This window comes from Podarcis erhardii (assembly GCF_964252035.2).
Source record: "Podarcis erhardii genome assembly, chromosome: 9".
Taxonomy (NCBI): Eukaryota; Metazoa; Chordata; class Lepidosauria; order Squamata; family Lacertidae; genus Podarcis; species Podarcis erhardii.
In genome coordinates, this window is record NC_138512.1 from 70212160 (window position 1) to 70237705 (window position 25546).

Consider the following 25546-nt stretch of genomic DNA (forward strand, 5'->3'; position numbering starts at 1 on the left):
AGCTGTGAAAGCCTTTGGGAGGCAGAGACCCAAGATGGCATCAGAGGAGGGAGGGAAGGAAGGAAAGAAGGACAGAGGCCAGTGTTGCCCATGGCACCCTGACCATCATTCAAGGCACCCTGGTTGAAAACCACTGCATTTGGCCATTGCTGCCATTAACAAGACAGCATTCTACAGGTCTTGCCAACATTTTTAGGCCTGTGGGCACATTTGGATTTTTGAGGGAGTGGTGTAGGTGATAACTTCTCTGGTCTTGTCTCTCTCCTCCTCCCCCCAGACCAGATCATCCCCCTGCCCCATAAAAAAATGAAAGAAATAAAGCGTGCTTCACTTTTCCAAGGGATCTGGGCAAGAGTCTGATCCAGCAGAACTAATCTGAGCCATGAAATGCAAATACAGTCATACCTCGGGTTACAGCCGCTTCAGGTTTGCGTTTTTTCAGGTTACGGACCGCCGAAACCTGGAAGTACCGGAACGGGTTACTTCCGGGTTTTGGTGGTCTCGCATGCACAGAAGCACTAAATCACACTTTGCGCATGCGCAGAAGCGCCGAATCGCAACCCACACGTGCACAGACATGGATTGTGAACGTTGCAGGTTGCGAACGTGCATTTCGCATGGATCACGTTCGCAACCCAAGCGTCCACTGAAGAACAGAACGAGGAAGAGAGGAAGAGCTTCACTAACTTCTCCTTCATGTCTATGCATTTTCAAGGGATACAAAGGTAAACACATTTAAGGCTTTGGAGTTATCAATACATCCACGGGCACCATGTTGGAGACTGCTGAGCTATAGTGTTGGATTTTCTAACAGGAAGACCTGGATTAAAATCCCTTCTTAGCCGTGATGCTGACAGTGAGTCATAAGAATCTACAAAGAGCTTGATAGATCAGATCAGTTGTTCATCTACTTCAGCATCCTGTTTTCACACACATATACAGTGGTACCTCGGTTTCCGAACGTAATCCGTTCCAGAAGACTGTTCCGAGACGTTTGAAAACCGAGGCGCAAAAGGCGGTCTGCAAATTTAATAGAGAAAATTGAGAAAAATAACATATACACTCAGCAGAAGCCGTTCAACTTCCGAGGTGCGTTTGGAAACGGAAGCATTTACTTCCGGGTTTACGGCGTTCGAAAACTGAAATGTTCGTCAACGGAAACATTTGAAAACTGAGGTACCACTGTACACACAATTATAGCTACACACCCATCTCTAGCTCTCTGTGCCAGCAAATGAATCCAATTACCATTCCCAGGAAACAGTGTGGATGCTCCTGTTTCCCCAATTAAATAACATAACCGTGTTCATATACTATTTCTGTATGAAACTGATTTAAGATGCAGACTGATGCAGTAGCAGATAAGCTGGAAGCAGAATCTGGAACCAGACCAGGCAAAAGCTTGGCAGGCTGTGAGGAGAACCTGCTTAGCCACATGGACGGGGAGGAAAACAGGAGAAGGTAGGTGGGGAACGAAAACCCGACATCATCTGCCAGTCGCTAGCGCACAACTCTGGCAGAGGGAGCCAAGCCTGCCTTTGGCAGATTAGACCAAGAAACCATCATGTTCGGGGGAAAACAGTGAACTGGGTGGGTAGATGAGACCCAACGCTTTACTCCTATGCTTGCGTAACTGAACAGAACACTTGTTGTTGCTCAGAGATAAACCAGGGCTGCTTTATAAATCTGAACTACCGTATTTTTCGTCCCATAGGACGCTCCGTCCCCTAGGACACACCTAGTTTTTTTGGGGGGGAAATAAAGGAAATTTTTTTCCCCTTTATTTCCCCCCCAAACCAGGTCGGGGAAACCGAACCAGGTCGAGGAACAGCGGGATGACGGTGCTGCGCCTCCTTGCTGTCCCCCGAGCTTGTGGGCCTGGCCGATGTCTGTCCAGCGGGCGGGGCGCTCTGCTTCAGGGCACCCCTCGTGCCGGGCGGCAGGCTGCTATCCGCAGCGTAGGGTGCCCTGCGGGAACTCCCGCAGGGCTCCCCACGCTGCAGATGTCTGTCTGGCGTGCAGGGCACTCTGCTTCAGGGCGCCAATCGCGCCGGGCGGCAGGCTGCTATTCGCAGCGTAGGGAGCCCTGCGGGACCTCCTGCAGGGCTGCCTAGGCTGTGGATGCGTTCCCGAAGCGCCGGGCGCTCTGCTTTCAGGGCGCCCGACGCTCCGGGAAGCAGGCTGCTATCCGCAGCATAGACAGCCCTGCGGGAACTCCCACAGGGCTGCCTAGGCTGTGGTTGTGTTCCTGAAGCCTGGAGAGCGAGAGAGGTCAGTGCCCACCGACCCCTCTCGCTCTCCAAGCTTCAGCAAAAGCCTGCATTCGCCCCATAGGATGCACCCAGATTTCCCCTTCATTTTTGGAGGGGGAAAAGTGCGTCCTATAGGGCGAAAAATACGGTATTTTATACATTGACAAAAGAGATACTGGCTCAAATAGACACTCATCCTGTCGCCCAGCAAAGAGTAAGGGTTACCCAGAAAGGAAAGGGAAGTTTTTATCAATTATCTCTTTTAGGCCATGGATGGATTAACAAGGAATGTGTTTACAGGCAAACTAGCCACCTGGTAAGTTCTGTAGACTTCTTCGCCATGCTGACATGCACACATATCACTAATAAAATATATCCAGGGCTTTATGCATTCCTTGCATCTATGGGGATTGCCAAGCCAGCATAGAATTTGACCTTTGGTACAGACTCCACCATCTTGCACATCTCAACCGTCTTCCCCTTTACGGCCAAGGAGATAAAATTTGAAAGCATATGGGGAGGATTATGGTGTGGCCTCATCTCAGAAGCGACAAGAGGCTGGGAACTGTTATCAGGAAGTTGTTAATCATTATTTAATAGCTATAAAGCCAGCCATAGGATAATGTCTTTGGTCTGCATAGCAGATCAGTGGAAGGGCTGGTTCTGTGGGTCGACATAGTTACTATTCAACCAGCCAATGAGTCCAGCCCCTTCTATTAGGGGCAAATGGGGCATTACCTCCCCAACTTCAGCCTGTCCACAGTTAGCCTCCTTACCTACGACCAGTTTGGGTGGGGTGGGAGAATTGCTTGCCATTTACACCGGTCTCCTTGCCTTCTGCCACAATGACCATTAGCCGTCACTGTCCCCTTTCCTATGAAAGGAATAACCTGGAACACCTGAACTGTTATGACTAACTGCCAGGGAAAGACAGTCTCCCAACGCGCGCGCGCGCTCTCTCTCTCTCTCTCTCTCTCTCACACACACACACACAGAGAGAGAGACAGATAGAGATGAACAAAAGACACACCTACAAATCCAAAATTATATTGATCCTTGATGTGGATTAAATTAAGAGCTGCTATGGGAGCCATTCTTGCCTGAAAAGCAGGTACGAACTAATCATCATAATCATCGAGCTTTTAAGCATTCAAAGTGCTTTGTGTGTTTGTTGTAATCCTCGCAACAGCCCTGGAAGGTAGGTCAATACATTATCCCAAAATTGCAGATGGTAACTGGCTTGCCGGTGGGACGCGGGTGGCGCTATGGGTTAAACCACAGAGACTAGGACTTGCCAATCAGAAGGTCAGCGGTTCGAATCCCCGCGACGGGGTGAGCTCCCGTTGTTCGGTCCCTGCTCCTGCCAACCTAGCAGTTCGAAAGCACACCAATGCAAGTAGATAAATAGGTACCGCTCCGGCGGGAAGGTAAACGGCATTTCTGTGCGCTGCTCTGGTTTGCCAGAAGTGGCTTAGTCATGCTGTATGCCAGCTCCCTCGGCCAATAAAGCGAGATGAGCGCCGCAACCCCAGAGTCGGCCACGACTGGACCTAATGGTCAGGGGTCCCTTTACCTTTACCTTTTTAACTGGCTTGCCTAAAGGGAAGCTTGGGAACATGGCAATGTTCAAAACAAGCTGTGCCACTATGCCCATCACGTCTGAAATTCTTACAGCAGAATGCCTTGGGCAACTGCTCCAGAAATATACTCCGCTTTGGGTGTTGCAGCTGCCTTACCTGAATGGTTTGCTGTCGGGGTCTGTGTCTTTGAACCCCATCTCTTCCAGCTTGCAGCGGCGATAGAGCTCGTAATGTCGGCTGTGAGTCTGTTCCCTCAAGTCCTCCATGTTCACTCTTATGAGCATTTCACGCAGCTTCACAAAGTCACAGTGGTTTTCATTTTCAACTACAAAACAAAAGGGCTCCTTATCAAGGTTCTCCCATCTTCACCCTCCCCTCGCCCCAATTCCTTTTCTACACACCAAAGCCCTGATTTCCCCTGGGAAGATACTAGTCATTAGACCAGTTCCATCACTCCAAAGGATTTTCCTATGAGCTTAAGGCACTTCAAGTGCAATACTTCAGCAATAGCTACAACAACCTTGTAAAGTAGGCCAGCATTCTTTACAGATGGGAAGCCGAGTTGGAGAGCTAATGGCTTGCTCCAGTTAGTTCATGGATGAGTTGAGTTTTCATGAATCAGGCCCTTTAATCATTATGCTACAGCTGCTCTGAAAGGCCCCAGCTTATATTTCTTTGCAAGAGACACAAGAAACGGAGTGTATATATTAAACAAGCCATAGCTTTCCAAACAGCAGTTGTTCCCAGCTGTCATTTCTGGTCTTCACTTTTATAGTACTGCAGTCTCCCATGACAGTTGACTGTTACAACTTATAGAGAAAGGAGATTCGGCCTCCATGCTTCAGCAGTGGGCGCCCTCTGGATTCCTATCTCATTGCGTTAAGGTTGCAAACATTTTAGCATCTGATAATGTGTAGTACAGTGGTACCTCGGGTTACAAACATTTTGGGTTACAGACTCCGCTAACCCGGAAGTAGTACCTCGGGTTAAGAACTTTGCTTCAGGATGAGAACAGAAATTGCGTGGAAGCAGGAGGCCCCATTAGCTAAAGTGGTACCTCGGGTTAAGAAGGGTTTCAGGTTAAGAATGGACCTCCGGAATGAATTAAGTCCGCAACCATAGGTACCGCTGTACAGTGCACCTGTAAAAAGCACAGTGCACAACTTAACCCAGGCAAATGCATGAGTATGGATTTGAACTCGGGCCTTCAAGTCAGAAACTCTAGCCAGATACCCAGTGCAAGAACTCCAGCAGATCCAGAAACTGCAACCTCCAGGCCAAGAACAAGGGCAGCCCCACAGAAAGTGCACTGCAGTGATCTAAATCCTGAAGTTACCGGTGTCTAAAATACTGTGGTTAAAGCTCTCTTAGTCCAGGAACATATCAGGTGCAGCTGGCAAAAGATGCTTCTGGGGAAAGAGAAGATTTCTGCATCTGACACAGCTTTTGGGGTCCCAGCTACCATCTTAATATGCTCTTCACATTTTCTTTCTCACTCTCTCTTTTTCTGTTGCTCAAAGAAATTAGGTTTTATGGTGCCACCCTGCATTTCACTAAACCAAAGCTGAGCAAGCAGATCTGCCACCCGACCCCACCTCTGCAGCCGACATACCTTGCACGACTCCCCATGGGTATTGCCTGGCCTTGGCCATCTTATTGCCAATTTTCACTTCTTCAGTGCTGCCAACCACCGCAAACGGGAGGTGGACCTGCAAGGCAAGAGGCAGAGGAAGACCATGGGAGCCTTCAGTTGCTTTGCCAGACATATTTTCCTTAAATGGAAAAAAAGGGGGGGGGGAGTAAAAGCAGTGGGAAGAAAACACTTCAACAGACAACTGTGCTGGCTTTCACTGATTTAGAAGTTGTCCAAGTGTTTCTGGAACACAGCCTAACTTTTCGAAGAACAGGCTTGGTGGGAATCAAGGACAGCAAGCGGCAGATCAAAACAGTCTCCTAATATCTGAGTGGTATTATAGGCTGAGTGAGCTGGTTTCTTCTTCTTCTTTGGTGGCCTGATTCTCTGGTTCCCTTTTACTTGTTTGTTTGTTTAGAATAAGGTTACCAGCTTTTTTTCCAATGAATCTGGGGACATTTTTCAACTTCAATGGATTTTGTATGGGGACTGATTTGTAAATCTGAGGACTGTCCCCGGGAAACAGGGACATCTTAGCTTAGAATTGCATATTGGTGGGAGATTTTCTGTTGTCTGCTTGTTTTGCTCTTAGGTTTGTTGAGACCAAATGTATAGGGGTACAGTCCTACCTTGGGTTACAGCCGCTTTAGGTTGTGCTTCTTTGGGGGTTGCGGACCGCCAAAACTTGGAAGTACCGGAACGGGTTACTTCCGGGTTCTGGCGGTCGCACATGCGCAGAAGTGCTGAATTGCAACCCGCGCATGTGCAGACGTGGGTTGCGAACGCTGCGGGTTGCGAACATGCATCCTACACGGATCACGTTCACAACCCGAGCATCCACTGTATATGCTCCCAAGTTTTTAGTGTTTCTTTGCTGGCTTTCATTTGATGATAGAAGATCTTAATAAACAGTCTTAACACATGCACACCCAAAGAAACAGCTTCCTTCCCTAGGAATTAAACACAACCTTAGCATTTTCATTGGGCAGTATTTAGATACAGTTAATAATAATGATGACAATAATAATAATAATAATAATAATAATAATAATAAATTATTATTTGTATCCCACCCATCTGGCTGGGTTTCCCCAGCCACCCTGGGTGGCTCCCAACAGAATATTAAAAACACGATAAACACCAAACATTTAAAACATCCCTAAATAGGGTTGCCTTCAGATGTCTTCTAAAAGTCAGATAGTTGTATATTTCCTTGAAATCTGATGAGAGGGCATTTCACAGGAAGCCACTACTGAGAAGGCCCTCTGCCTGGTTCCCTGTAGCTTTGCTTCTCGCAATGAGGGTACCGCCAGAAGGCCCTCAGAGCTGGACCTCAGCGTCTGGGCAGAACGATGGGGGTGGAGACGCTCCTTCAGGTATACTGGGCCGAGGCCGTTTAGGGCTTTAAAGGTGAGCACCAACACTTTGAATTGTGCTCAGAAATGTATGATTCAGTACTCATCAGTATCCCACATGCTTGACGTGGAGAGCATTAAGCAACTAGGTATAGTTGGACCTAATGGTCAAGGGTCCCTTTACCTTTACCTTTTTTATAGTACTGAAAGCATGTCCCTAATCACAGGGAACCTTTTTTCAGCGTCTCCTCTCACTTTTGAGGTTTAGTTGGCTGTATGGGCAACACTTTCATGTACATCACTGCTTGCTTTTTAAAAACAGAAGCAGGGATTCTCAGGACGTTGAATCTTGAGACCACTTTCTTCTGTGGTCCTGCAGAATTCTAGCCACATACCTAGTCTTCCTAAAGAAGAGCGCACCCCTTGGGTCCATCAAACTCAGTGCTGCCCACACTGACTGGCAGCAGTTCTCCAAGGTTTCAGAATGAGAGTCCTTCCCAGCCCCACCTGGAGAGGCCAGGATTGAACCTAGAACCTTCTGCATGCAGAACAGATGCCCCACCACTGAGTTACGAACCTCGCCTGAACTTCACATCAGCGCATGCAGTTCGACCCATAAATCACTCCTTAAACCTGATGCACATATGATAAATACTGCCAAAGAGTTGGTGGGGCTGACTTTGGATGAGAGTCACATGCAAGCAGTGTGAGTAAGGCAGAGGGGTCAATCATATCTCATACCTGCCTTCCCCCGCCCCCAAAAGCAGCAGAAACAACATCTGAAAGGGGCCTGAATGCTTATACCTTCAAATTAGGATTGATGGAATGTTTATATTGTCAGTATCAGCTGGCATTATTTCCCTCTTTCTTTCTTCCTTCCCTTCCCTTTCCTTTCCTTCCCTTTCCTTTCCTTTCCTTTCCTTTCCTTTCCTTTCCTTTTTTAATTTTTTAAAATTTTATTAGTATTTTCCACACAACATAAAAAATATCAAAAAATAACAATACACAAAACCCAACATACAAAAAAAAAACCCAAATCCATATCTTACAAGTTAGTAATATAAACACTAAAAAGAAAAACAAACATTGACTTCCACCAATCCCACAGCACCTCCTTTACCTCTCATTATGTCTTCTTGTTTTCCTTATCACCTCTATACTAGCATCTAGATATAAATCCCTCTTTCTTATCCTTTCACTTCACAAGGTTATTCCAGACTCAGCCAGATTTCTGTCCTCGAACCTTGACTTTTAAGGTATTCATTTTGACACTCCCATTCCTTTTTCACTTCACTTTTTGCTTTCTGTCTTATTATATCTGCCAATTTGGCTAATTCTAAACATTCTGAAAGCTTACATAACCATTCTCCCCTAGTGGGTAACTGATTCCCTTTCCAATACAGTGGTGCCCCGCAAGACGAATGCCTCGCAAGATGGAAAACCCGCTAGACGAAAGGGTTTTCCGTTTTGGAGGTGCTTCGCAAAACAAATTTCCTATGGGCTTGCTTCGCAAGACAAAAATGTCTTGCGAGTTCCTGTGGGTTTTTTTCCTCCCCCCCTTTTTCTAAGCCGCTAAGCCGCTTATCTGCTTATCCGATAAGCCGCTAAGCCGCTAAAAGCCACTAATAGCGCTAATCCGCTAAGCCGTCAATGGGCTTGCTTCGCAAGACGAAAAAACTGCTAGATGAAGGGACTCGCGGAACGGATTATTTTCATCTTGCGAGGCACCACTGTACTTAGCCACCCTTTCTTTCTTTTCATCGTATTTGCAAATAATTTTATTTACTTTTTTTAAAAAAAATACGGATGGGGCCTGAGAATGCACATACCTCCCGAAACACGCAGTAGCTGGATGTGCTTTCCTTCTAGGGGGAGGGTGGGGAGGGTTGCAAGACAAACAGATATGACAGCAATAAATGGGATAACGGAATCGTAAATTGACCTGGGAAAGGAGTGTTCAGGGGAGAGAATTGTGACTCAGGCACTCACTGTCTGCTTCCTCCTCGTTCTGTTTAGATGTGCTTGTGCAGTTTACATACTGATGGTCCATAGCACAAGCTGACACTTCCTAGGGAGTGGGGAGCAGGGTGAATGGAAGGAAGTCGAGATTCTCCCCGCCCCATTTTATTAGCTTTCACTAAAGGAGGAAGGAAAAGGGGACTTTAAAAAGGAAGCCTGGCTCTAGTCCAAGATGCCTAAACTAGCCAGCCAGCCAAGGCAGCCTGTGGAAGGAGGATGCATAGATGCTTGTTTCAAAAGGGTCAGCAGTAGTTATTGGAGGCAATGCAGCAGCAAGTGAGGATACTATAAAGCAGCGAACATAGCAGCGATTAAAGAATGGTTCTCGACAGATATAATTACAGTAGAAGAAGAAGCTACGATAAAAAGAATTTTAAAAGCATGCTGTGATACAAAGATGTCTGGGAGAATATTTCAGGAAAATGTACCTTCTCCCTATTCACCATTAAAAGTTTGGCGTGGAATTAATAATCACCACTAATGGCACAGTTTTATAACAAATATTCGAAGCCTGGTTCAGGATGCAACAAGATCACTCAGTGCAGGCACGTCCAAAGTCTGTTTTGGGGGCCTAATCCGACCCCACGGCCAGTTTTATCCAGCCCCTGTGGCAGAGGGCCTTCTGGCGGTTCCCTCACTGCGAGAAGCAAAGCTACAGGGAACCAGGCAGAGGGCCTTCTCGGTACTGGCGCCCGCCCTGTGGAATGCCCTCCCACCAGATGTCAAGGAAATAAACAACTACCTGACATTTATAAGACATCTGAAGGCAGCCCTGTTCAGGGAAGTTTTTAATGTGTGACATTTTAATGTATTTGTAATCTTTGTTGGAAGCCGCCCAGAGTGGCTGGGGAGACCCAGCCAGATGGGTGGGGCACAAATTATTTATTTATTTATTATTATTATTGCAACAGCCAACCAGATGCCTATGGGAAGCCTATAAACAAGACCTCCATGCAATAGCATTGTGTGGTTGGGCCCAAAGCATTCATATTGGTTTTCAAACTGTTCATAAGTGACATCGCCTTAACTGGGGTTTTTTGTACAGACGAAATTGTTTTACCGATGTTTTTATTGTTAACTCTCTTCTGAGATATTTCACAGGAAGCACTTCATGAATGAATCGATGTATTGACTGGCAAGCCACAGCTGAATTGTATCTCTGACTTGAGAGGAAGGTGGGCCACAGAAAACAGGATTGTGTCCCCTCATGTGGTTGGAAGGGTCCAACCATCATCTGGCTTCTAAACTGTGGCTGGAGAAAACATGGTTTGGGGTGATGTCTGAACTGAAAGCATTCTTTCAGGTACGTAAAGCTGAAGTTTTCGTGTCCTTTGCTCAGCACTTTGTTTTGCTGAAGGACCCCTTTGGAGAAGAGAATGTGGGATGGAAGAACACAGCCTTTCCAATGAGCCACCTAATAATAATAATAATAATAATAATAATAATAATAATAATAATAATTTATTTATAGCCCGCCCATCAGGCTGGGCTTCCCCAGCCACTTTGGGCAGCTTCCAACAAACTATTAAAATACCGTAATATATCAAACATTAAAAGCTTCCCTAAACAGGGCTGCCTTCAGATGTCTTCTAAAAGTCTGGTAGTTATTGTTCTCTTTGACATCTGGTGGGAGGGTGTTTCACAGGTTGGGTGCCACCACCGAGAAGGCCCTCTGCCTGGTTCCCTGTAACTTGGCTTCTCGCAGTGAGGAAACTGCCAGAAGGCCCTCGGCGCTGGACCTCAGTGTCCGGGCAGAACAATGGGGGTGGAGACGCTCCTTCAGATATACTGGACCAAGGCCGTTTGAATTGTGCTCAGAAACGTACTGTTTTACTGCTCATCCACCCACCCTACCCACTTCTGTCTCTGGAGTCAGAAGGGGAGAAAGCGCAATACATTTGGCCTATGGGCCACTACTTACTGAGCATTTCTGCATATGGTCAACTCTTCACTGAGCTTCTAACCATGCAATGCATTGAGACAGACAAGACACACGGCCCCCTGGACTGGCCAGAATGGCGCACTTCATTTCCTCCTGCATTTCCTAAGCTCCAAACCAAAAAACCTCAAAACCACACTGGAGCTCTTGGAATCCGCCAGTAAACAGCAGCTGAGCTTGTGCCGAAAAAAGACGCGCCTAGCCCAGCCCTCATAGCCATAAAAGATGCACTTGGGATTCTTCCCCGTCCAGGATATTGTGTGTTTAGAAACGAGAGCCAAAGCCAAGAGGAAGCTGGGTCTGTTTTCGGTCTCTCAGGACTCGTCCAGGTGGTGTTTTCATTACGCTGTGTGCAATTCTGAAGAGCTGGCTTGCATTTTGGGGGAAGGCCAGGGGCCATGCCCAGTCTGGGGCAGGAGAAGAGCCAAGAGCTGGCCAGATATGTGGAGAAAGGCTCTCGCTTACATGCTGTGCAGGACAGCTGCCGCTTGGACATTTCTGTGGCTGGAATAAATGTCTCTCCTCCCTGCTCCCTGTCGCCTTGTCACAAGCACCCACACTGGGGCAGCTTCTACTCCACACTGCGGCTATGGCCAAGCAGCACGCCATGGGGCAGCCTCCAGCCCCACCTACTTCTCCTCGCACATTTGAGCTCTTCTGTCTCTCTCACCATCAGCAGAGCTGGAGAGCCAGGAAAAGAAGTCTTCCCCATTTACTTGCATTGCAGTGACAAAATGAGGAGTCTAACTCATGGAGGAGAAGGCTCTCCGTAGCTACTAGCCACAACTCCACCTCCATTGTCAGAGGCAGAGGCAGAGTGCCTCTGCGTACTAGTTGCCGGGAGCTGCCAATGTTACACTCAGGTCCTGCTTGTGGGCATCCCAGAAACATCTGGTGTGGGATATTTAAAATGCAGTCAAACCAACAATTCCTGTTTTGCTAGATAGGTCCAGCACCAAGGGCCTTCTGGCGGTTCCCTCGCTGAGAGAAGCCAAGTTACAGGGAACCAGGCAGAGGGCCTTCTCGGTGGTGGCACCTGCCCTGTGGAATGCCCTCCCACCAGATGTCAAAGAGAAGAACAAACTATCAGACTTTTAGAAGACATCTGAAGGCAGCCCTATCTAGGGAAGCTTTTAATGTTTAACAGACCACTGTATTTTAACACTTTGTTGGAAGCCGCCCAGAGTGGTTGGGGAAACCCAGCCAGATGGGCGGGGTATAAATAATAAATTATTATTATTATTGTTGTTGTTGTTGTTGTTGTTGTTGTTGTTGTTGTTCTACTTCGGTTCTTGAACGTCTCCGCTGACTAACAAATGCCGAAAACCCGGAAGTAAATGCTTTCATTTTCAAACACGCCTTGGAAATTGAACAGCTTCCGCTGCGTGTTGTTCAATTTTATCAGTTGAATTTGCAGACAGCCCTTTGTGCCTCAGTTTTAGAATGTTTTGGAAATCGAACAGTCTTCCGGAATGGATTACATTCGAGAACTGTATTATTATTATTATTATTATTATTATTATTATTATTATTATTATTATTATTATTATTACCATCCTTTTGCTCTGCTCTTTCCAGGTAGAGACCAGCACTTTAATGCCTCATGCGTAAGCGGTTTTGGGTGTTTTTATTGGCTCTGAGCTTTTGCAGAGGAAACCATTCTTTAAAGCTGAATTGGAACAAATGCCAACTGGGTGATGTTTGCACCTATTGAGCTTTAAGGAGCAGTTTTTGAGGAGAAAGCTCTGGAGCAAAAAAAAAAAAAAAAAAAAAAAAAGGGTGGGTGGGTGGTGGGATGGGGCTCGGACGCAGAGTTTTAAATTGTGGACCATTCCTGGAAAGAGTGGAGGAAAGATTAAGTGTGGATAAGCCCTAGGCTGCATCCAAGGTGTAGTTGGCTTAGAAAGCCAAAGAGTGACACAACGCGGCCTGGACATAGCCCAGAGGTTAGAGGATCTGTTTTGAATGCAGAAGGTTTTAGGTTCAATCCCCAGCATCTCCAGGTCGGTCTGAGAGAGAGACCTTGATGTGAAACCCTGGAGAAATGTTGCCAGTCAGTGTACTGAGTTAGATGGGCCAGTGGCCTGACTCTGTATAAGGCAACTTCCTGTATTCCCATGTCTTTCAAGAGCAGGGATGGAGGACACAAGGAAAACAAGGCTTACACTCATTGTGGCATTAATCTCGGCCACTGTCTCTTCATCCGTGGGGAACTGGTAGATCTGGACTCCGTTGCTGACCAGCTCGCTCATGATTTTGCTCTTGAATTTATGCAGCTCGTTTTTCGCAATGGTGTCAGCTTTGGCGATTATGGGGATGATGTTCACCTGCAATGCAAACAGAGAGCAATCAGTCATACTGCGCCGGTGGCTGGTGATGCAGGGACTCTCCAATGGAAAGCAGCAGGAGGAGAATGGCAGCAAATCAAAAGGATGCCCAACCCTTTTGTACGAAACCAAACTCATACACAGTTTTCCTTTTCCTTTTGCCTGGACAATATTAACCCTTATTATGTGCTGGACCATAAAGAAGGCTGATCGCCGAATAATTGATGCTTTTGAATTATGGTGCTGGAGGAGACTCTTGAGAGCCCCATGGACTGTAAGAAGATCAAACCTCTCCATTCTGAAGGAAATCAGCCCTGAGTGCTCACTGGAAGGACAGATCCTGAAGCTGAGGCTCCAATACTTTGGCCACCTGATGAGAAGAGAAGACTCCCTGGAAAAGACCCTGATGTTGGGAAAGATGGAGGGCACAAGGAGAAGGGGATGACAGAGGACGAGATGGTTGGATAGTGTTCTTGAAGCTACCAGCATGAGTTTGACCAAACTGCAGGAGGCAGTGGAAGACAGGAGTGCCTGGTGTACTCTGGTCCATGGGGTCACGAAGAGTCAGACACAACTAAACAACAACAACATGTGCTGGAATATCTCCCACTATAACTGACTGAATATGAAAGCAAGTCCAGCTCCGCTGAGTTAGAACAGAGAAGCTCCTGGGACAGATAGGCCCCTTGCACTTGAACCCTGAGCTCTGATTATTTGACAAGGAAGAGCTACAGCTGCTTCCTGCCAATTATGGCAGGGGTGTGGAACTGGCAGGCCAATTTCTTAATTCCCCACACCCTGCAGACCAGGTTTGGCAGATACCTGTCGGTCCCCTGACGCCAGGCAGCAAGCAAGCCCTTTGGAAGCGCTGTTTGCAGGGGCTGTTTAGATTCCATCCCTGGAAATGAACGGAGCAGGGCTCACTGACAGCAAGCCCCCCCCCCCCCAGCTGCACAAGGGAGTCCCCTATATGGGGAACTCCTCAGTACAAGTGTGATAGGAATTTTGAGGTCTTAGATATATGGTAATGTTCATAAGCGTATCAACCAAACACCTACATAGATCAGCACAGGAAGACCGACCTGAAACCATTTTTGATTCCCAAACTGACCAAATGTTTTCTCTGCAAGGTCAAAGGAAAATGGAAAGGCCTCCCCATTGTCTTCTCCTTAACAAATTCTGTCTTAAGGCCACATTTAAGATATGAATAGGGTGTGAGCCTGTGACCTGGCCCAGGAACTAAGTATTTAACATTACAAAAGACTGTCCAGGCTCCCCAGGCAATCCAATCAAGCGACCATTAAACAGGTAACCTGTCAGAAGAGATAAACAACACACTCAGATTTCTGCTGTCAACCGCCTTTTCTGTGGTGTAGGTATGATGTATCTGGGGGGTGGTCTTAGGTTACACCCCTTCTGTGATGTATGGAGGGGTGGTCTTGAGCTCCAAGGCAGGGAATTTAAAATGTCTATATAAGGGCAGGCACACCTTGGTTCTGGGTTCCTCCTCCTTCCTGCGTGTGGTGAGTGAGGACCCTGCTGCAACAGATCAATAAAGATCAGGCTTATTAACTGCTTTGATTCTCAATATTCTCTGGTTGGCCTCTGTTATTTTCTCCTACCAATAGGGAACCTACGCAAGGACTCTATACGGGCAGATTTTTATTTACAACACAATGAATTCCAGGGGGGCTTGCTGTCAGCACCAATCAGCTGATCGGCACCATCAGGGAGCCCTGCTTGCAAAGGAACTATCATCCCACAAGGCCAATTGCCACTGCCCTCGATGGAGGCTTTACCATTTAAACCTGCCCCAAGCTATTCTCTTCACACAGCTATCACCCATAAAAATGCCAGGCTGGCAAATCTAACTACGCTTCTTCCATTTCACATGCACCATCTATTTTGTTCAATGCAAAGCCAAGCCAAGCTTTCCAGGTGATGGAATTCAGGTTATGAAGTTGTGGTGAATGAAGACCTTATTAAATACCCTTGAATGTGAATTGCAGACCTTTGTGCAGCCTATCATCTCATTTCCTTCTTTTTCTTTTCTTAATTAGCTACACCGGCAGTGAAACAGATAAGATCCACCAATTTGCATTTCAGAGCAAAGGAGTTGGCCATAAATAGAAGTCACACACAAGTAGCTGTTTCCTCTCTGCTTTCTGGTGAACAGGAAATGCTGTGTGTCACCCAGACTGTAGTAACGCATTTCAAACAAAAGGAGATAGCGCGACCATGAATTTGAATTCTAAGAGCCTTTGGGCTCCTTGGGTGCTGCTATCTGTGCACACACATGAATATTCTGAATGTGAGCTGGAAAGAAGAAAGTTCAGCTGCATATGGAAACCTGTTTGAAATCTGCTAGAGGCTCAGTGGTCTGGCTCTGAGAGAATTTAAGTGAATTACCGGTAAGTGAAACCCGTGAACACCTCAAGTTCATGCGGTCCCAGTCCACAGACACAACTGCAAGGAGATCAGAAGCTTGCATTTCACTCATTTTTTATTAGCTTTATCATTACATCGTAATGATCATTACCATTACCATTGTCATTATCATAACAATGGTTTGTTGAAACAATCCTACTTCGGTAAAGCAACGTTTGAAGTTGGGACACTTCAGTAAGCCACAGTTAAGGCAAACCACAGTTTCTTCTGCGTTCAGGCATGATGCTAAAATGAGAACAGCTAAAAATGGAAGAGCAAGGTGCTGGAAGAAGGGAGGGGAAAGTCCAAGGCTTGCACAGGCTTTTTTGCATCACAGCAAACCACAGTTTACCATGACAGCCAAGCAAGACCACTAAACAGGTCTAGGAAATATCACTTGTTTTTCTGATTAGTTTCCTGTGCATAAAGTGGGAACAATAGTCACAAGGTTGCTGGGAAACAGAGCAGATCAGGGCTGCGGCTGCAACACCTACTTACTTAGCAGAAAGTCCTATGAGACTTTCTTCTATATAAATACACAGGGTTGTGCAAAAGGTAAAGCATCTTGAGGACTTTCTTTAGTGCTATGCAAGTGATTCACAATATGCTTCCAGGGCCACAAACTGGGTTTCTCTCTAGCTTTATGAGGTCGATCATTTGTAAGGGAAAAGAAGGAACCACACGTAAGCTGCAAGGTTAAGGACTGCTTAGGTGCAATTTCCTTCCATAAAACCAGCGGATTTGTTTTTTTTAAAAAAAACAACCACCCTGGTAGAGATGATGTTAATATTGACCCAGAAATCAAGAGCTTTTTAACTACAGACAGTGCTTGACAATCCTCTTATATTATATAAACTCACTTCCTGTGGGTGCTGCTAATCCTTATTTGGAAGAAAAGCAAAAACCAAAAACCAAAAAAACCCCCAACAAACTTGTGCCAAAATTAAAGGCCTTATTTTCAGCAAATGTCTATTCTGGCAGGGGGCGGAATCCAGAATCATTTTAAAAATTACTTTTTAAAGGAGCCTTTCAGTTGATTAACTGTAGGTTTTAAGTAAATCTGCCTGAATTTAAATAAGCACAATTCTGGGCGTGGGGAAGGAAGCACATTGGGGGCCAAACAACACATTAAGTGGCATCAGCCACAGTTTCAGAATCCTGCCCCTCCATCAAAACGCCACCTCTCGCTCTCAAAGCTTCTTACCATTAAGTGAATTAGCATGGCATTTTTATTTCGCTCCACAATTCTCCGCAACAGAAATATGCTTCGCTGTTATAACTGTGTGACTAGCAAGGCAAGGTCTCATCAAGGTGAGATGCGGAGTACCTTACTGTCGAGCTTCTTCATGGTGACCAGATCAAGAGATTTCAGCGAGTGGCCAGTAGGTGCGATGAAGTATAAGCAAGCGTGAATCCTGGTGTCGTGGTAATTAAAGAGGGAACGCTTGATCTTCAGTTCCTCCTGCAGGTAGGCTTCAAACTGGGCATCTATGTATTCCACAATGGGCTTGTAGCTGAAAACAGAAGAATCACATTTCAAACCCGGATGCAACTGCCATTATAGGGTTTTCGTCAAGGTGACTTCCAGTACAGTTATAAGACCAGTCTTCCTCTCACACTAAAACCAAAAGCCAAGGTATCAACAGGAGAGGAAGAGGATTAGGTTTCTTTTCAAGTTTTTCAACCACCCCCTGTCCGCCATCTTGTGTAAATCATGGCAAGTACAGGTCAAGATGAGGGACGCGGGTGGCGCTGTGGGTTAAACCACAGAGCCTAGGACTTGCTGATCAGAAGGTCAGCAGTTCAAATCCCCGCAAGGGGGTGAGCTCCCGTTGCTCGGTCCCTGCTCCTGCCAACCTAGCAGTTCGAAAGCACATCAAAGTGCAAGTAGATAAATAGGTACCGCTCCGGCGGGAAGGTAAACGGCGTTTCCGTGTGCTGCTCTGGTTCACCAGAAGCGGCTTAGTCATGCTGGCCACATGACCTGGAAGCTGTACACCGGCTCCCTTGGCCAATAAAGCGAGATGAGTGCCGCAACCCCAGAGTCGGCCACGATTGGACCTAATGGTCAGCGGTCCCTTTACCTTTACAGGTCAAGATGGTGGGAAGGCTGGCAAGAGTTTGCTCAAGTTTCACATAGCAGGCTGCTGGCTGGCACCATACACAGGGCAGGTAGGTATTGCCATGTTTGAAAAATGTAACCCAGCCTGAGCACTTGGACTGCACTCAAGCTATATTGTCAGGGAACTGCCATCGGAGAGACAGGTGGTGGACAGGCTACAGGAGAATAGGAGAGAATCTGCAGTAGAAGAGGGAACCAGCAGGGGGAGTGCAGGAGTCACAGCGGAGGGGAGGCTCTGGGATGCTTCCAGTGAGAGTAGTGGAGAGGTAACGGGACCCCCGTTGGGAACGCCCACCCTTCGCCGGAAACTGTCACGCAGAGAGTCTCGAAAGCGCATGTCTGTCAAAGAGCTTTTATGTTGGCGTAAATTCCGTAGACGCCCACTGTCAGATTCTACCAGCGACTGACGGAGTCATGCTTTGGGGGCTCCGTTAGTGCATCGGTTTGGATGACCAGCCAAACCCCAGAGGGATCAAGCTTTTACGCACAAGCAGCTCACTATCCCATCACAGCAATCTGACAGTCTTTGAAAGCAGCTTGTGCAAGCAGAAGGCATCATGAGCGAACCATCCGGAACCGGAGGAGCAGGAGCGGGAGCTGGCGCAGATCCAAGCCTGGAACAAAGGTACAGGGCGTTGGAGGTCCAGCTGGCACTGCAAACGGCGAGGCTCGAGGAGAGGAGGGCTCAAGATGCAGATAAGGGGAAGACCACCCCACTTGCCAGACGGGTGCCTGGACTGGTGCAGAAATTTGGGGGGGATCCCCGGAACTATCAAGCCTTTAGGACAGAGATGCAATATGTTCTCAATCTACTGTTTGATGACTTCCCCGACGAGAACTCTAGAGTGGCGTACGTGATTGGCCATCTAGAGGGAGGGGCGAGGGACTGGGTTCGGCCCCTGATGGCAGCCAATAATGAAATCTTAAAGGACACAATGAAGTTTTTCCGCGCCATGGACTTGATGTTTTCCAGCGAGATCGAGCAGGGAGTGGTGCGCAGGCAGTTAATGGCGTGTAAACAGGGGAGCCGATCTGTACGTGAGTACTGGACTGAGTTCACCATGCTGATTCATAGACTTGGGTGGGACCTTGCTAGTGAACCTATTCAAATGCTGTTTGAAGAAGGTCTCTCTCCGGCAGTGAAAGATGAACTTTCCCGGGCGCCTAGGGCGGAGTCTATGGATCAGCTGACTAAATCAGCGCTGTCCATTGGGGCACGCCAGGAAGCTAGAGCTATGGAAAAGCGGGAAGGAAAGGGGGAACGTTGGAAGGACTTCCGCATTCCAGAGATTCCGGAGCAGCCTTTCCCGCCAGCAGAGCCGATGGAACTTGGAACAGCGCGCGCGCGCGCAGTTTCAAACACCAGTGAAGGGCGGAAGAAGGAGGGAAAGAGCGGCAAGAGATGCTATCTCTGCCAACAGCCAGGTCACTTTGCCAGAGTCTGTCCGCAAAGGAAGGAATGGCAAGGGATGGCGGGAACTGTTGGGGGGAAGGAGGAAGAAGAAATCACGGAGCCAGTAAAAGCCAACGCCTGGTTGCCAACATCAGGGCACAGCAGCCAGGCCAGGGAGTAATGAATGTGCCCACGCCGGAACCTCCAAGACCAGCGCTTGTGATAGAGGTGTTGCTGGAACTGGCAAACGGACACCCACTGAAGATAAAGGCGCTATTGGATTCAGGTAGCTCATGTAATTTCATGAGCAAAGAGTTTGCAGCTGCACACCAAATACAGACTATCCCATTGAGTAAGCCTTTGCAGGTTACCACGATTGATGGGAGGGAGCTGTTGGGAGGAGAAGTGAGCCAACAGACTGTACCAATGATAATGAGGGTGGCACGACACACCGAACTGCAACCGTTCTTCTCCAGCCGGGAAAAGATACGTCTGAATGGAGACCGTGTGCATTCTTCTCGCGGAAGTTGAACAAATCAGAGAGGAACTACACAGTGTACGACCGAGAACTGCTCGCCATTCATGAAGCATTCCGGAAATGGCGGCACTTGCTGATTGGGGCGCAGCACAAGGTTCAAGTCCGAACTGACCACAAAAATCTGGAATACTGGAGAACAGCCCGAGTGCTGAACCAGAGACAAGTGAGATGGGCCCAGGAGTTCTCCAAATTCCACTTTGAGATTCGTTACGTGCCCGGCTCCGAAAACGTGAGGGCGGACGCTCTTTCCAGGAAACCTGAGTACTTAGAGGGGGAGGGAGCGCCTGAGGCAAGGCATGTAATCCCTGAAGACCGCTGGGTGTGTGGGGCGGCATTGGTGGGGCAGAGGGAACTGATAGAGGGTACGGAGAACGATGAATACGCCCAAGAGAAACTCAGAGAGCTCCGGAGGACAGAGGAGAACACAGGGGGGTTCGAAGAAAAGAACGGGGCGTTGTATTACAAAGGGGCACTGTACATACCCGACGGGGAATTGAGGGGCAGAGTACTCAAGCAGTTGCATGACAGCCCCACAGCGGGACATTTTGGACAGCACAAAACCATGTGGTTGGTTACCAGGGAGTTTTGGTGGCCCAAGGTGAGGGAGGACGTACGGGAATATGTCAGGGGTTGCGACAGGTGCCAGCGAGCGAAAGGAGAGAGGGTGGCGCCAGCGGGGCTATTACAACCCTTACCCACGCCCGAAAGGCCATGGGAGGCAGTATCCATAGATTTTATGACGGACCTGCCAAAATCCAAAGGCAAAACAGCTGTCATGGTGGTGGTAGATCAATTAACCAAGATGTGTCATTTTATAGCTTGTTCACATGCAGTCACAGCGGAGGAAACCGCCAAGTTGTTTGTAGAACATATTTTCAAGTTGCATGGCGCCCCCTTGAGGGTGGTCAGCGACAGAGGGAAACAATTTACTTCCAGGTTCTGGAGGAAACTTATGAGCTTACTGCACGTAGAACTCAATTTCTCAACTGCCCGGCACCCAGAAACCAATGGGCAAGCGGAAAGGGCAAATGGGGTTTTACAACAATACCTGAGGTGTTATGTAAAAGACAGAGAAAATGATTGGGTGGATAAGTTACCTCTAGCAGAATTTGCCTACAACAACGCGGAGAACGTGTCCACAGGGATGAGTCCCTTCCTGGCAAATTATGGGTGTCACCCCCGGGCATTCCCAGGAGAGGGAGGGGAGAGGTGGAGCGTGCCGGCGGCGGAATATTTTTTTGAAGAGATGGAGGCGATCCACCGTCAGCTTCAACTTAACTTAGAGAAAGCCAAGGAAGAATATAAGAAGCAAGCAGACAGAAATAGGAGGGAAGGTGAAACTATAAGGGTGGGGGACCGGGTGTGGTTGTCCACCCAAGGGCTACCGTTCAAGGGCGGGAGTAAGAAATTGAGGCCCAAAAGATTGGGACCCTTTGAGGTCATACAGCAGGTCAACCCAGTGGCATTCAAACTCAGGCTGCCCAGTCACATGAAATTACACCCAGTATTTCACAGGTCATTACTGTCGCCGTACCGAGAGGGACGCGAGTGGGGGGAGCGTGAGAGAGAGGCCACCCAAACGCCCGTGATAGAAGAGAGAGAGCGCGACATGAACGTGGCAGGAATCATTGATTCCAGGTGGAAGGGGAATCAGGTGGAATATCTGGTAGAATGGGAGGGGGAAGCAGAGTCGGAAAACACTTGGGTACCAGCAGAGGTAGTCAATGACGAGGTTTTAATAGAAACATTTCATCAGCGTTTCCCAAGAAAACCGCAACCCGTGGCTCGATTTAGAAGGGAACACTTTGGGACCACCGATGAGGAAGGAGAGTTTGAAGGGTTCCCAGAGTCAGGGGTGGGTGAAGAAGCCGACTCCGACGAAGAAGAGGAAGACGGGGAGAGAGACGGTACGCCGTGGCTGGAAGTGTTAGAATCCTCGGACGACAAGGAGAGTTCCTTCAGGGGCTTTCCGCCCTCACCGCCAGTGGGAGAGGAGGCGGGAGGGGGTGAAGGGGGCCCTGGGGGGGAGGTGGATGTCAGGGAACTGCCATCGGAGAGACAGGTGGTGGACAGGCTACAGGAGAATAGGAGAGAATCTGCAGTAGAAGAGGGAACCAGCAGGGGGAGTGCAGGAGTCACAGCGGAGGGGAGGCTCTGGGATGCTTCCAGTGAGAGTAGTGGAGAGGTAACGGGACCCCCGTTGGGAACGCCCACCCTTCGCCGGAAACTGTCACGCAGAGAGTCTCGAAAGCGCATGTCTGTCAAAGAGCTTTTATGTTGGCGTAAATTCCGTAGACGCCCACTGTCAGATTCTACCAGCGACTGACGGAGTCATGCTTTGGGGGCTCCGTTAGTGCATCGGTTTGGATGACCAGCCAAACCCCAGAGGGATCAAGCTTTTACGCACAAGCAGCTCACTATCCCATCACATATATATAACTTTATAAAGCACATTCGAAGCACATTTACCCCTTCAAAGAATTCTGGGCACTGTGGTTTGCTAAAGCTTGCTGGGAATCATAACTCTCTGATGGATAAACTGCAGCACCCAGGATTCTTTCAAGGAAATGATGTACTTCAAAGGTACACTGTGAATACAAGCCTTACCATTTTTGCCCTTTGCTTTCTAGGTCCATGCTTCAAAGGGCTTCCCTTTTGCCCCACTGCTTTCCCCAGGAAAACCCAGCTGAATCGGAACAAATGGCAATTCGGGTTTTCTGCAGACTGTCGTTGGGTCTGATTATTATTTTATTTGATGGTTTGTTTTATTATTTACTGACTGTCCGGAGACAAGACAATCACGTCGTGCACCAATAGCAGTGACCAGAGGAGGAATGACCGCTGGGAGGAGCAGAAAGGGAAGAAACGACATGGTGCATTGACAGCAGCACAACCAGACACCTTAACCTGCCCCAGCTGCAACAAAACATGTCTCTCCCTGCATTGCAAGGGGTTGGACTAAATGACCCCCGGGGTCCCTTGTTCCCAAGAGTCCCATTCCCCATGATTTTCCCATATCAGTCTCTACAGCCTGCTGCAACCTGCCAGCAGTTTGACTTCATCCCCCAAAGGTGCAGTCCTCCATTGATCTAGTAGTAGTAGTAGAAGACAACCATCCTTCATCCAAAGATCTCAGGGAGGTGCGCAGCATAAAAATACAAGATAATACGATTAAAAATACGATTCCGTGGTGTTTTGCAGGGGGAAAGGGTTCAGACACAGAGCTTTGAAATATGGATCTGTCCCTAGAAATTTGGCACAAAAAGAAGTCTGCATGAACCCTTATTCATCCACCCAAGGGGGTCTAAATTATGTGGCAACATTGTGTACCCCCCCGACCTTTGAATAGCCTTTTATAGCAGATCAACTTTGGGCAAGGGAACCTGATTACGTGCTGACTGGGACCTGAATTCTGTGCTTTTACAGAGATACTGCCCACAGCTGGCTGTTCAACTGAAGATGAACCTTCTTTGTCAAAACAGTTTGTAATGAGCTGGGAGCTGCTGTGATCGAGTGTCCGGCTATCAGGACATCCCATTTGTATGCTGAGAGCTAAATTAAAAACCTGCTAATTCCCCCCACAGCTGTTCCCAAGGTCCCGTTCCTCGGTTTTAAAGGGGAGAGGAGGTTTTATACAAGGAGAATGACAGCCTACAGCAAATCTCAATCTTAAAAAGAGAGATTTAGTGATTAAAAACGGAAAACTTGTGCTGCTGGGATTGCCAAATTTTATTTTTATTTTTTGCTAGAGTGTAATGAGAGGCAGTTAAGACAACCAAATGCATTCTGGGGAGAAAACTCTGAGCTGCAGTTTTGTGCCTAAGGCATTAAGTGCAAAAAACATTTGAGGTCAAGTAGGATAACACTGTGGTTGACAACTCTCAAGACTGTATGAATGACCAACCTCAAGCCATTGGCCCCACGTAAGCCAAAGCAAGATATTCTTCAGCTCCAGGGTCAGAGGTCTGGGCTTGTTAATTGCTTGAGGAGATAAACTTTGATGTTGGATTGTTTGAATCCCGGTTTCTTGGTATTTTGATGTTTCGTTTTGATTTGTGTATCATATTGTTGGTTGACAATTCTTGTATTGTGTGTTATATTGTTGGTTTTGTGGTGTGCCTTTTAATATACTGCTAGGGAACACCGTGGGAACCTTCGTGTTGAAGGGCAGAACACTAATTTAGTAAGTAAGAATTAATAATAGTCGTAGTACATGAGCGAGTGCCCTCTGCACCAAAGACACTCATGTATGCTGACAGCCCATAATGTGTTAACAGGGCAGAGGGCTGTGAACATGTAAAAAGTAGGGGGAAGTGAAGTTAATGGACGGGGTTCCCTTCAGATGTTAGCCCCAAGATGGCTTTGATATGCAGTTGTAGGAATTTGACCTTTCCTGCCACATAAACGGAGATTCTCAGGAGCCCAAACTCTGCTCCAGATTCCATACTTCATGCTGGGCAGTTGTGCAGAAGACCCACAGCCAAATTTCTGACAGGGCCTCATAGCACGAGGGCACGATGCAGAGGACTGCAACTCCTGTGTCTGTGGCCTTTTGCATCGCTGTGGAATGTGAATACTGAGCTAAGGAGAAGCATGGAAGGGGGAGTGGGAAACTGGGAAAAGAAGGGGGAAGAGCGAAGGAGCACCTGGTGGCTGGGGGAAGCCGGAGGCAAGCAAAGGGGAGCGAAGCAAAAGGGCTATAAAAAGAGGCAGGCAGAGAAAAAGCAACACCCACAATGTGGCAGAGAAGGTTGAGGGCCCTCTGCACTTTTAATAACTAAAGATTCTGCGGCCAGGCAATACAAAGCCTGAATCAAGAAGTGATGATAATGCAAATGAACCCAACTCATAATGTACCTGCATTTTTAAATATAATCTACGCTGGTTTTGCTGATCATGCGGTGGGGTTAAGGAGCTTCGTGGAGGTATGGCATTCAGGTCCCAACCACCATCACTGGAGATGTTCCTCAGCCACACTTCTGGCTCCTAAGGCATGCATTGCCAATCCATGCACTTTCAAGCCTCTATCTACAGATGTTAGGGACTAGGAACTCGCTCAATTCAGTACATGAAAATAGATTCTCAAGAAAAACTGAATTGTGTGCACAATATAACCAGTGTTTGAAATTAGCCAGGCGCCAGGAGCGTTTTGCTACTGGCATAGGGCCAGTTGGGACTACATGGAGATTTCTGGGCACTAGGCTGGTGACTGCAGTTTAAAAGCCTCTGCCTTAGTCCATCACTAATACCATTCCCATTTCCGTTGTGTGTGTTTCTCCTTTCTGCACTGGGACAAGCGAACTGTTGTAAGAGCAGTCAAGCATTGTAGCTGAGATCACAGAATCATAAAACTGTAGCGTTAGAAGGGACCCAGAGGATTATTTAGTCCAACCCCCAGGTGAACAGACATTCTGATGTGGCGATCGCAACCTAGATTCAAGGTGCCATTTGGGACCTAGCTTATATACCTGAGTTTCTAACACTGAATATAACATTCCGTGCCCCTTCTGCACTCCCACAGAACTGAGGCATGGGCACAGATAGCTGTGGTTCAGGACACACGAAAGAAAATACTTCTACACAACATCAGGAATCCTGCTTCGGACAAAGGCTTGCTGCAAAAATCGCAGCAGCCAAAGGAAGCCACTCTCCTACAGAAGACAGGTGGCCTGCAAATAACAGGTAAAAATATAAGGTGAGCCTGCTCAATCTGGCCAATATCCCATCTAGATCTCACAGTGGCTGACCAGCAGTGTTCAAAACTCCCATTGTTCTAAGGCGCATTTTGCAAAAGGGAATTTCTGAGCAGTTTCTGAGCTCTGGGCCTAATATTTCAGATTACTGCGCCTAATATTTCAGATTAAAACTGAGTGGGAGGAAAGTACAGTGGATGCTCGGGTTGCGAACATGATCTGTGCGGGATGCAAGTTCGCAACCCACAGCATCCGTAACCCGCACCTG

The 25546-nt window shown here is 47.6% G+C and overlaps 1 protein-coding gene across 5 annotated transcripts in view; it reads right to left on the minus strand.

Annotated features, from left to right (window-relative positions):
* The window catches only part of SEPTIN11 (septin 11), a 110177-nt gene that overhangs the window by 25820 nt on the left and 58811 nt on the right, over window positions 1-25546 (minus strand). For 4 of the 5 annotated variants that reach the window (XM_081877026.1, XM_081877028.1, XM_081877025.1 and 1 more), the window contains exons 4-7: window positions 16860-17046; window positions 12944-13105; window positions 5445-5604; window positions 3989-4157 (exon numbers count right to left, since the gene is read on the minus strand). In XM_081877026.1, coding sequence (XP_081733152.1) covers window positions 3989-4157; window positions 5445-5604; window positions 12944-13105; window positions 16860-17046 — 678 coding nt within the window. The remainder of the gene's footprint in view (window positions 1-3988; window positions 4158-5444; window positions 5605-12943; window positions 13106-16859; window positions 17047-25546) is intronic. The other variant, XM_081877029.1, reaches the window with a different exon arrangement.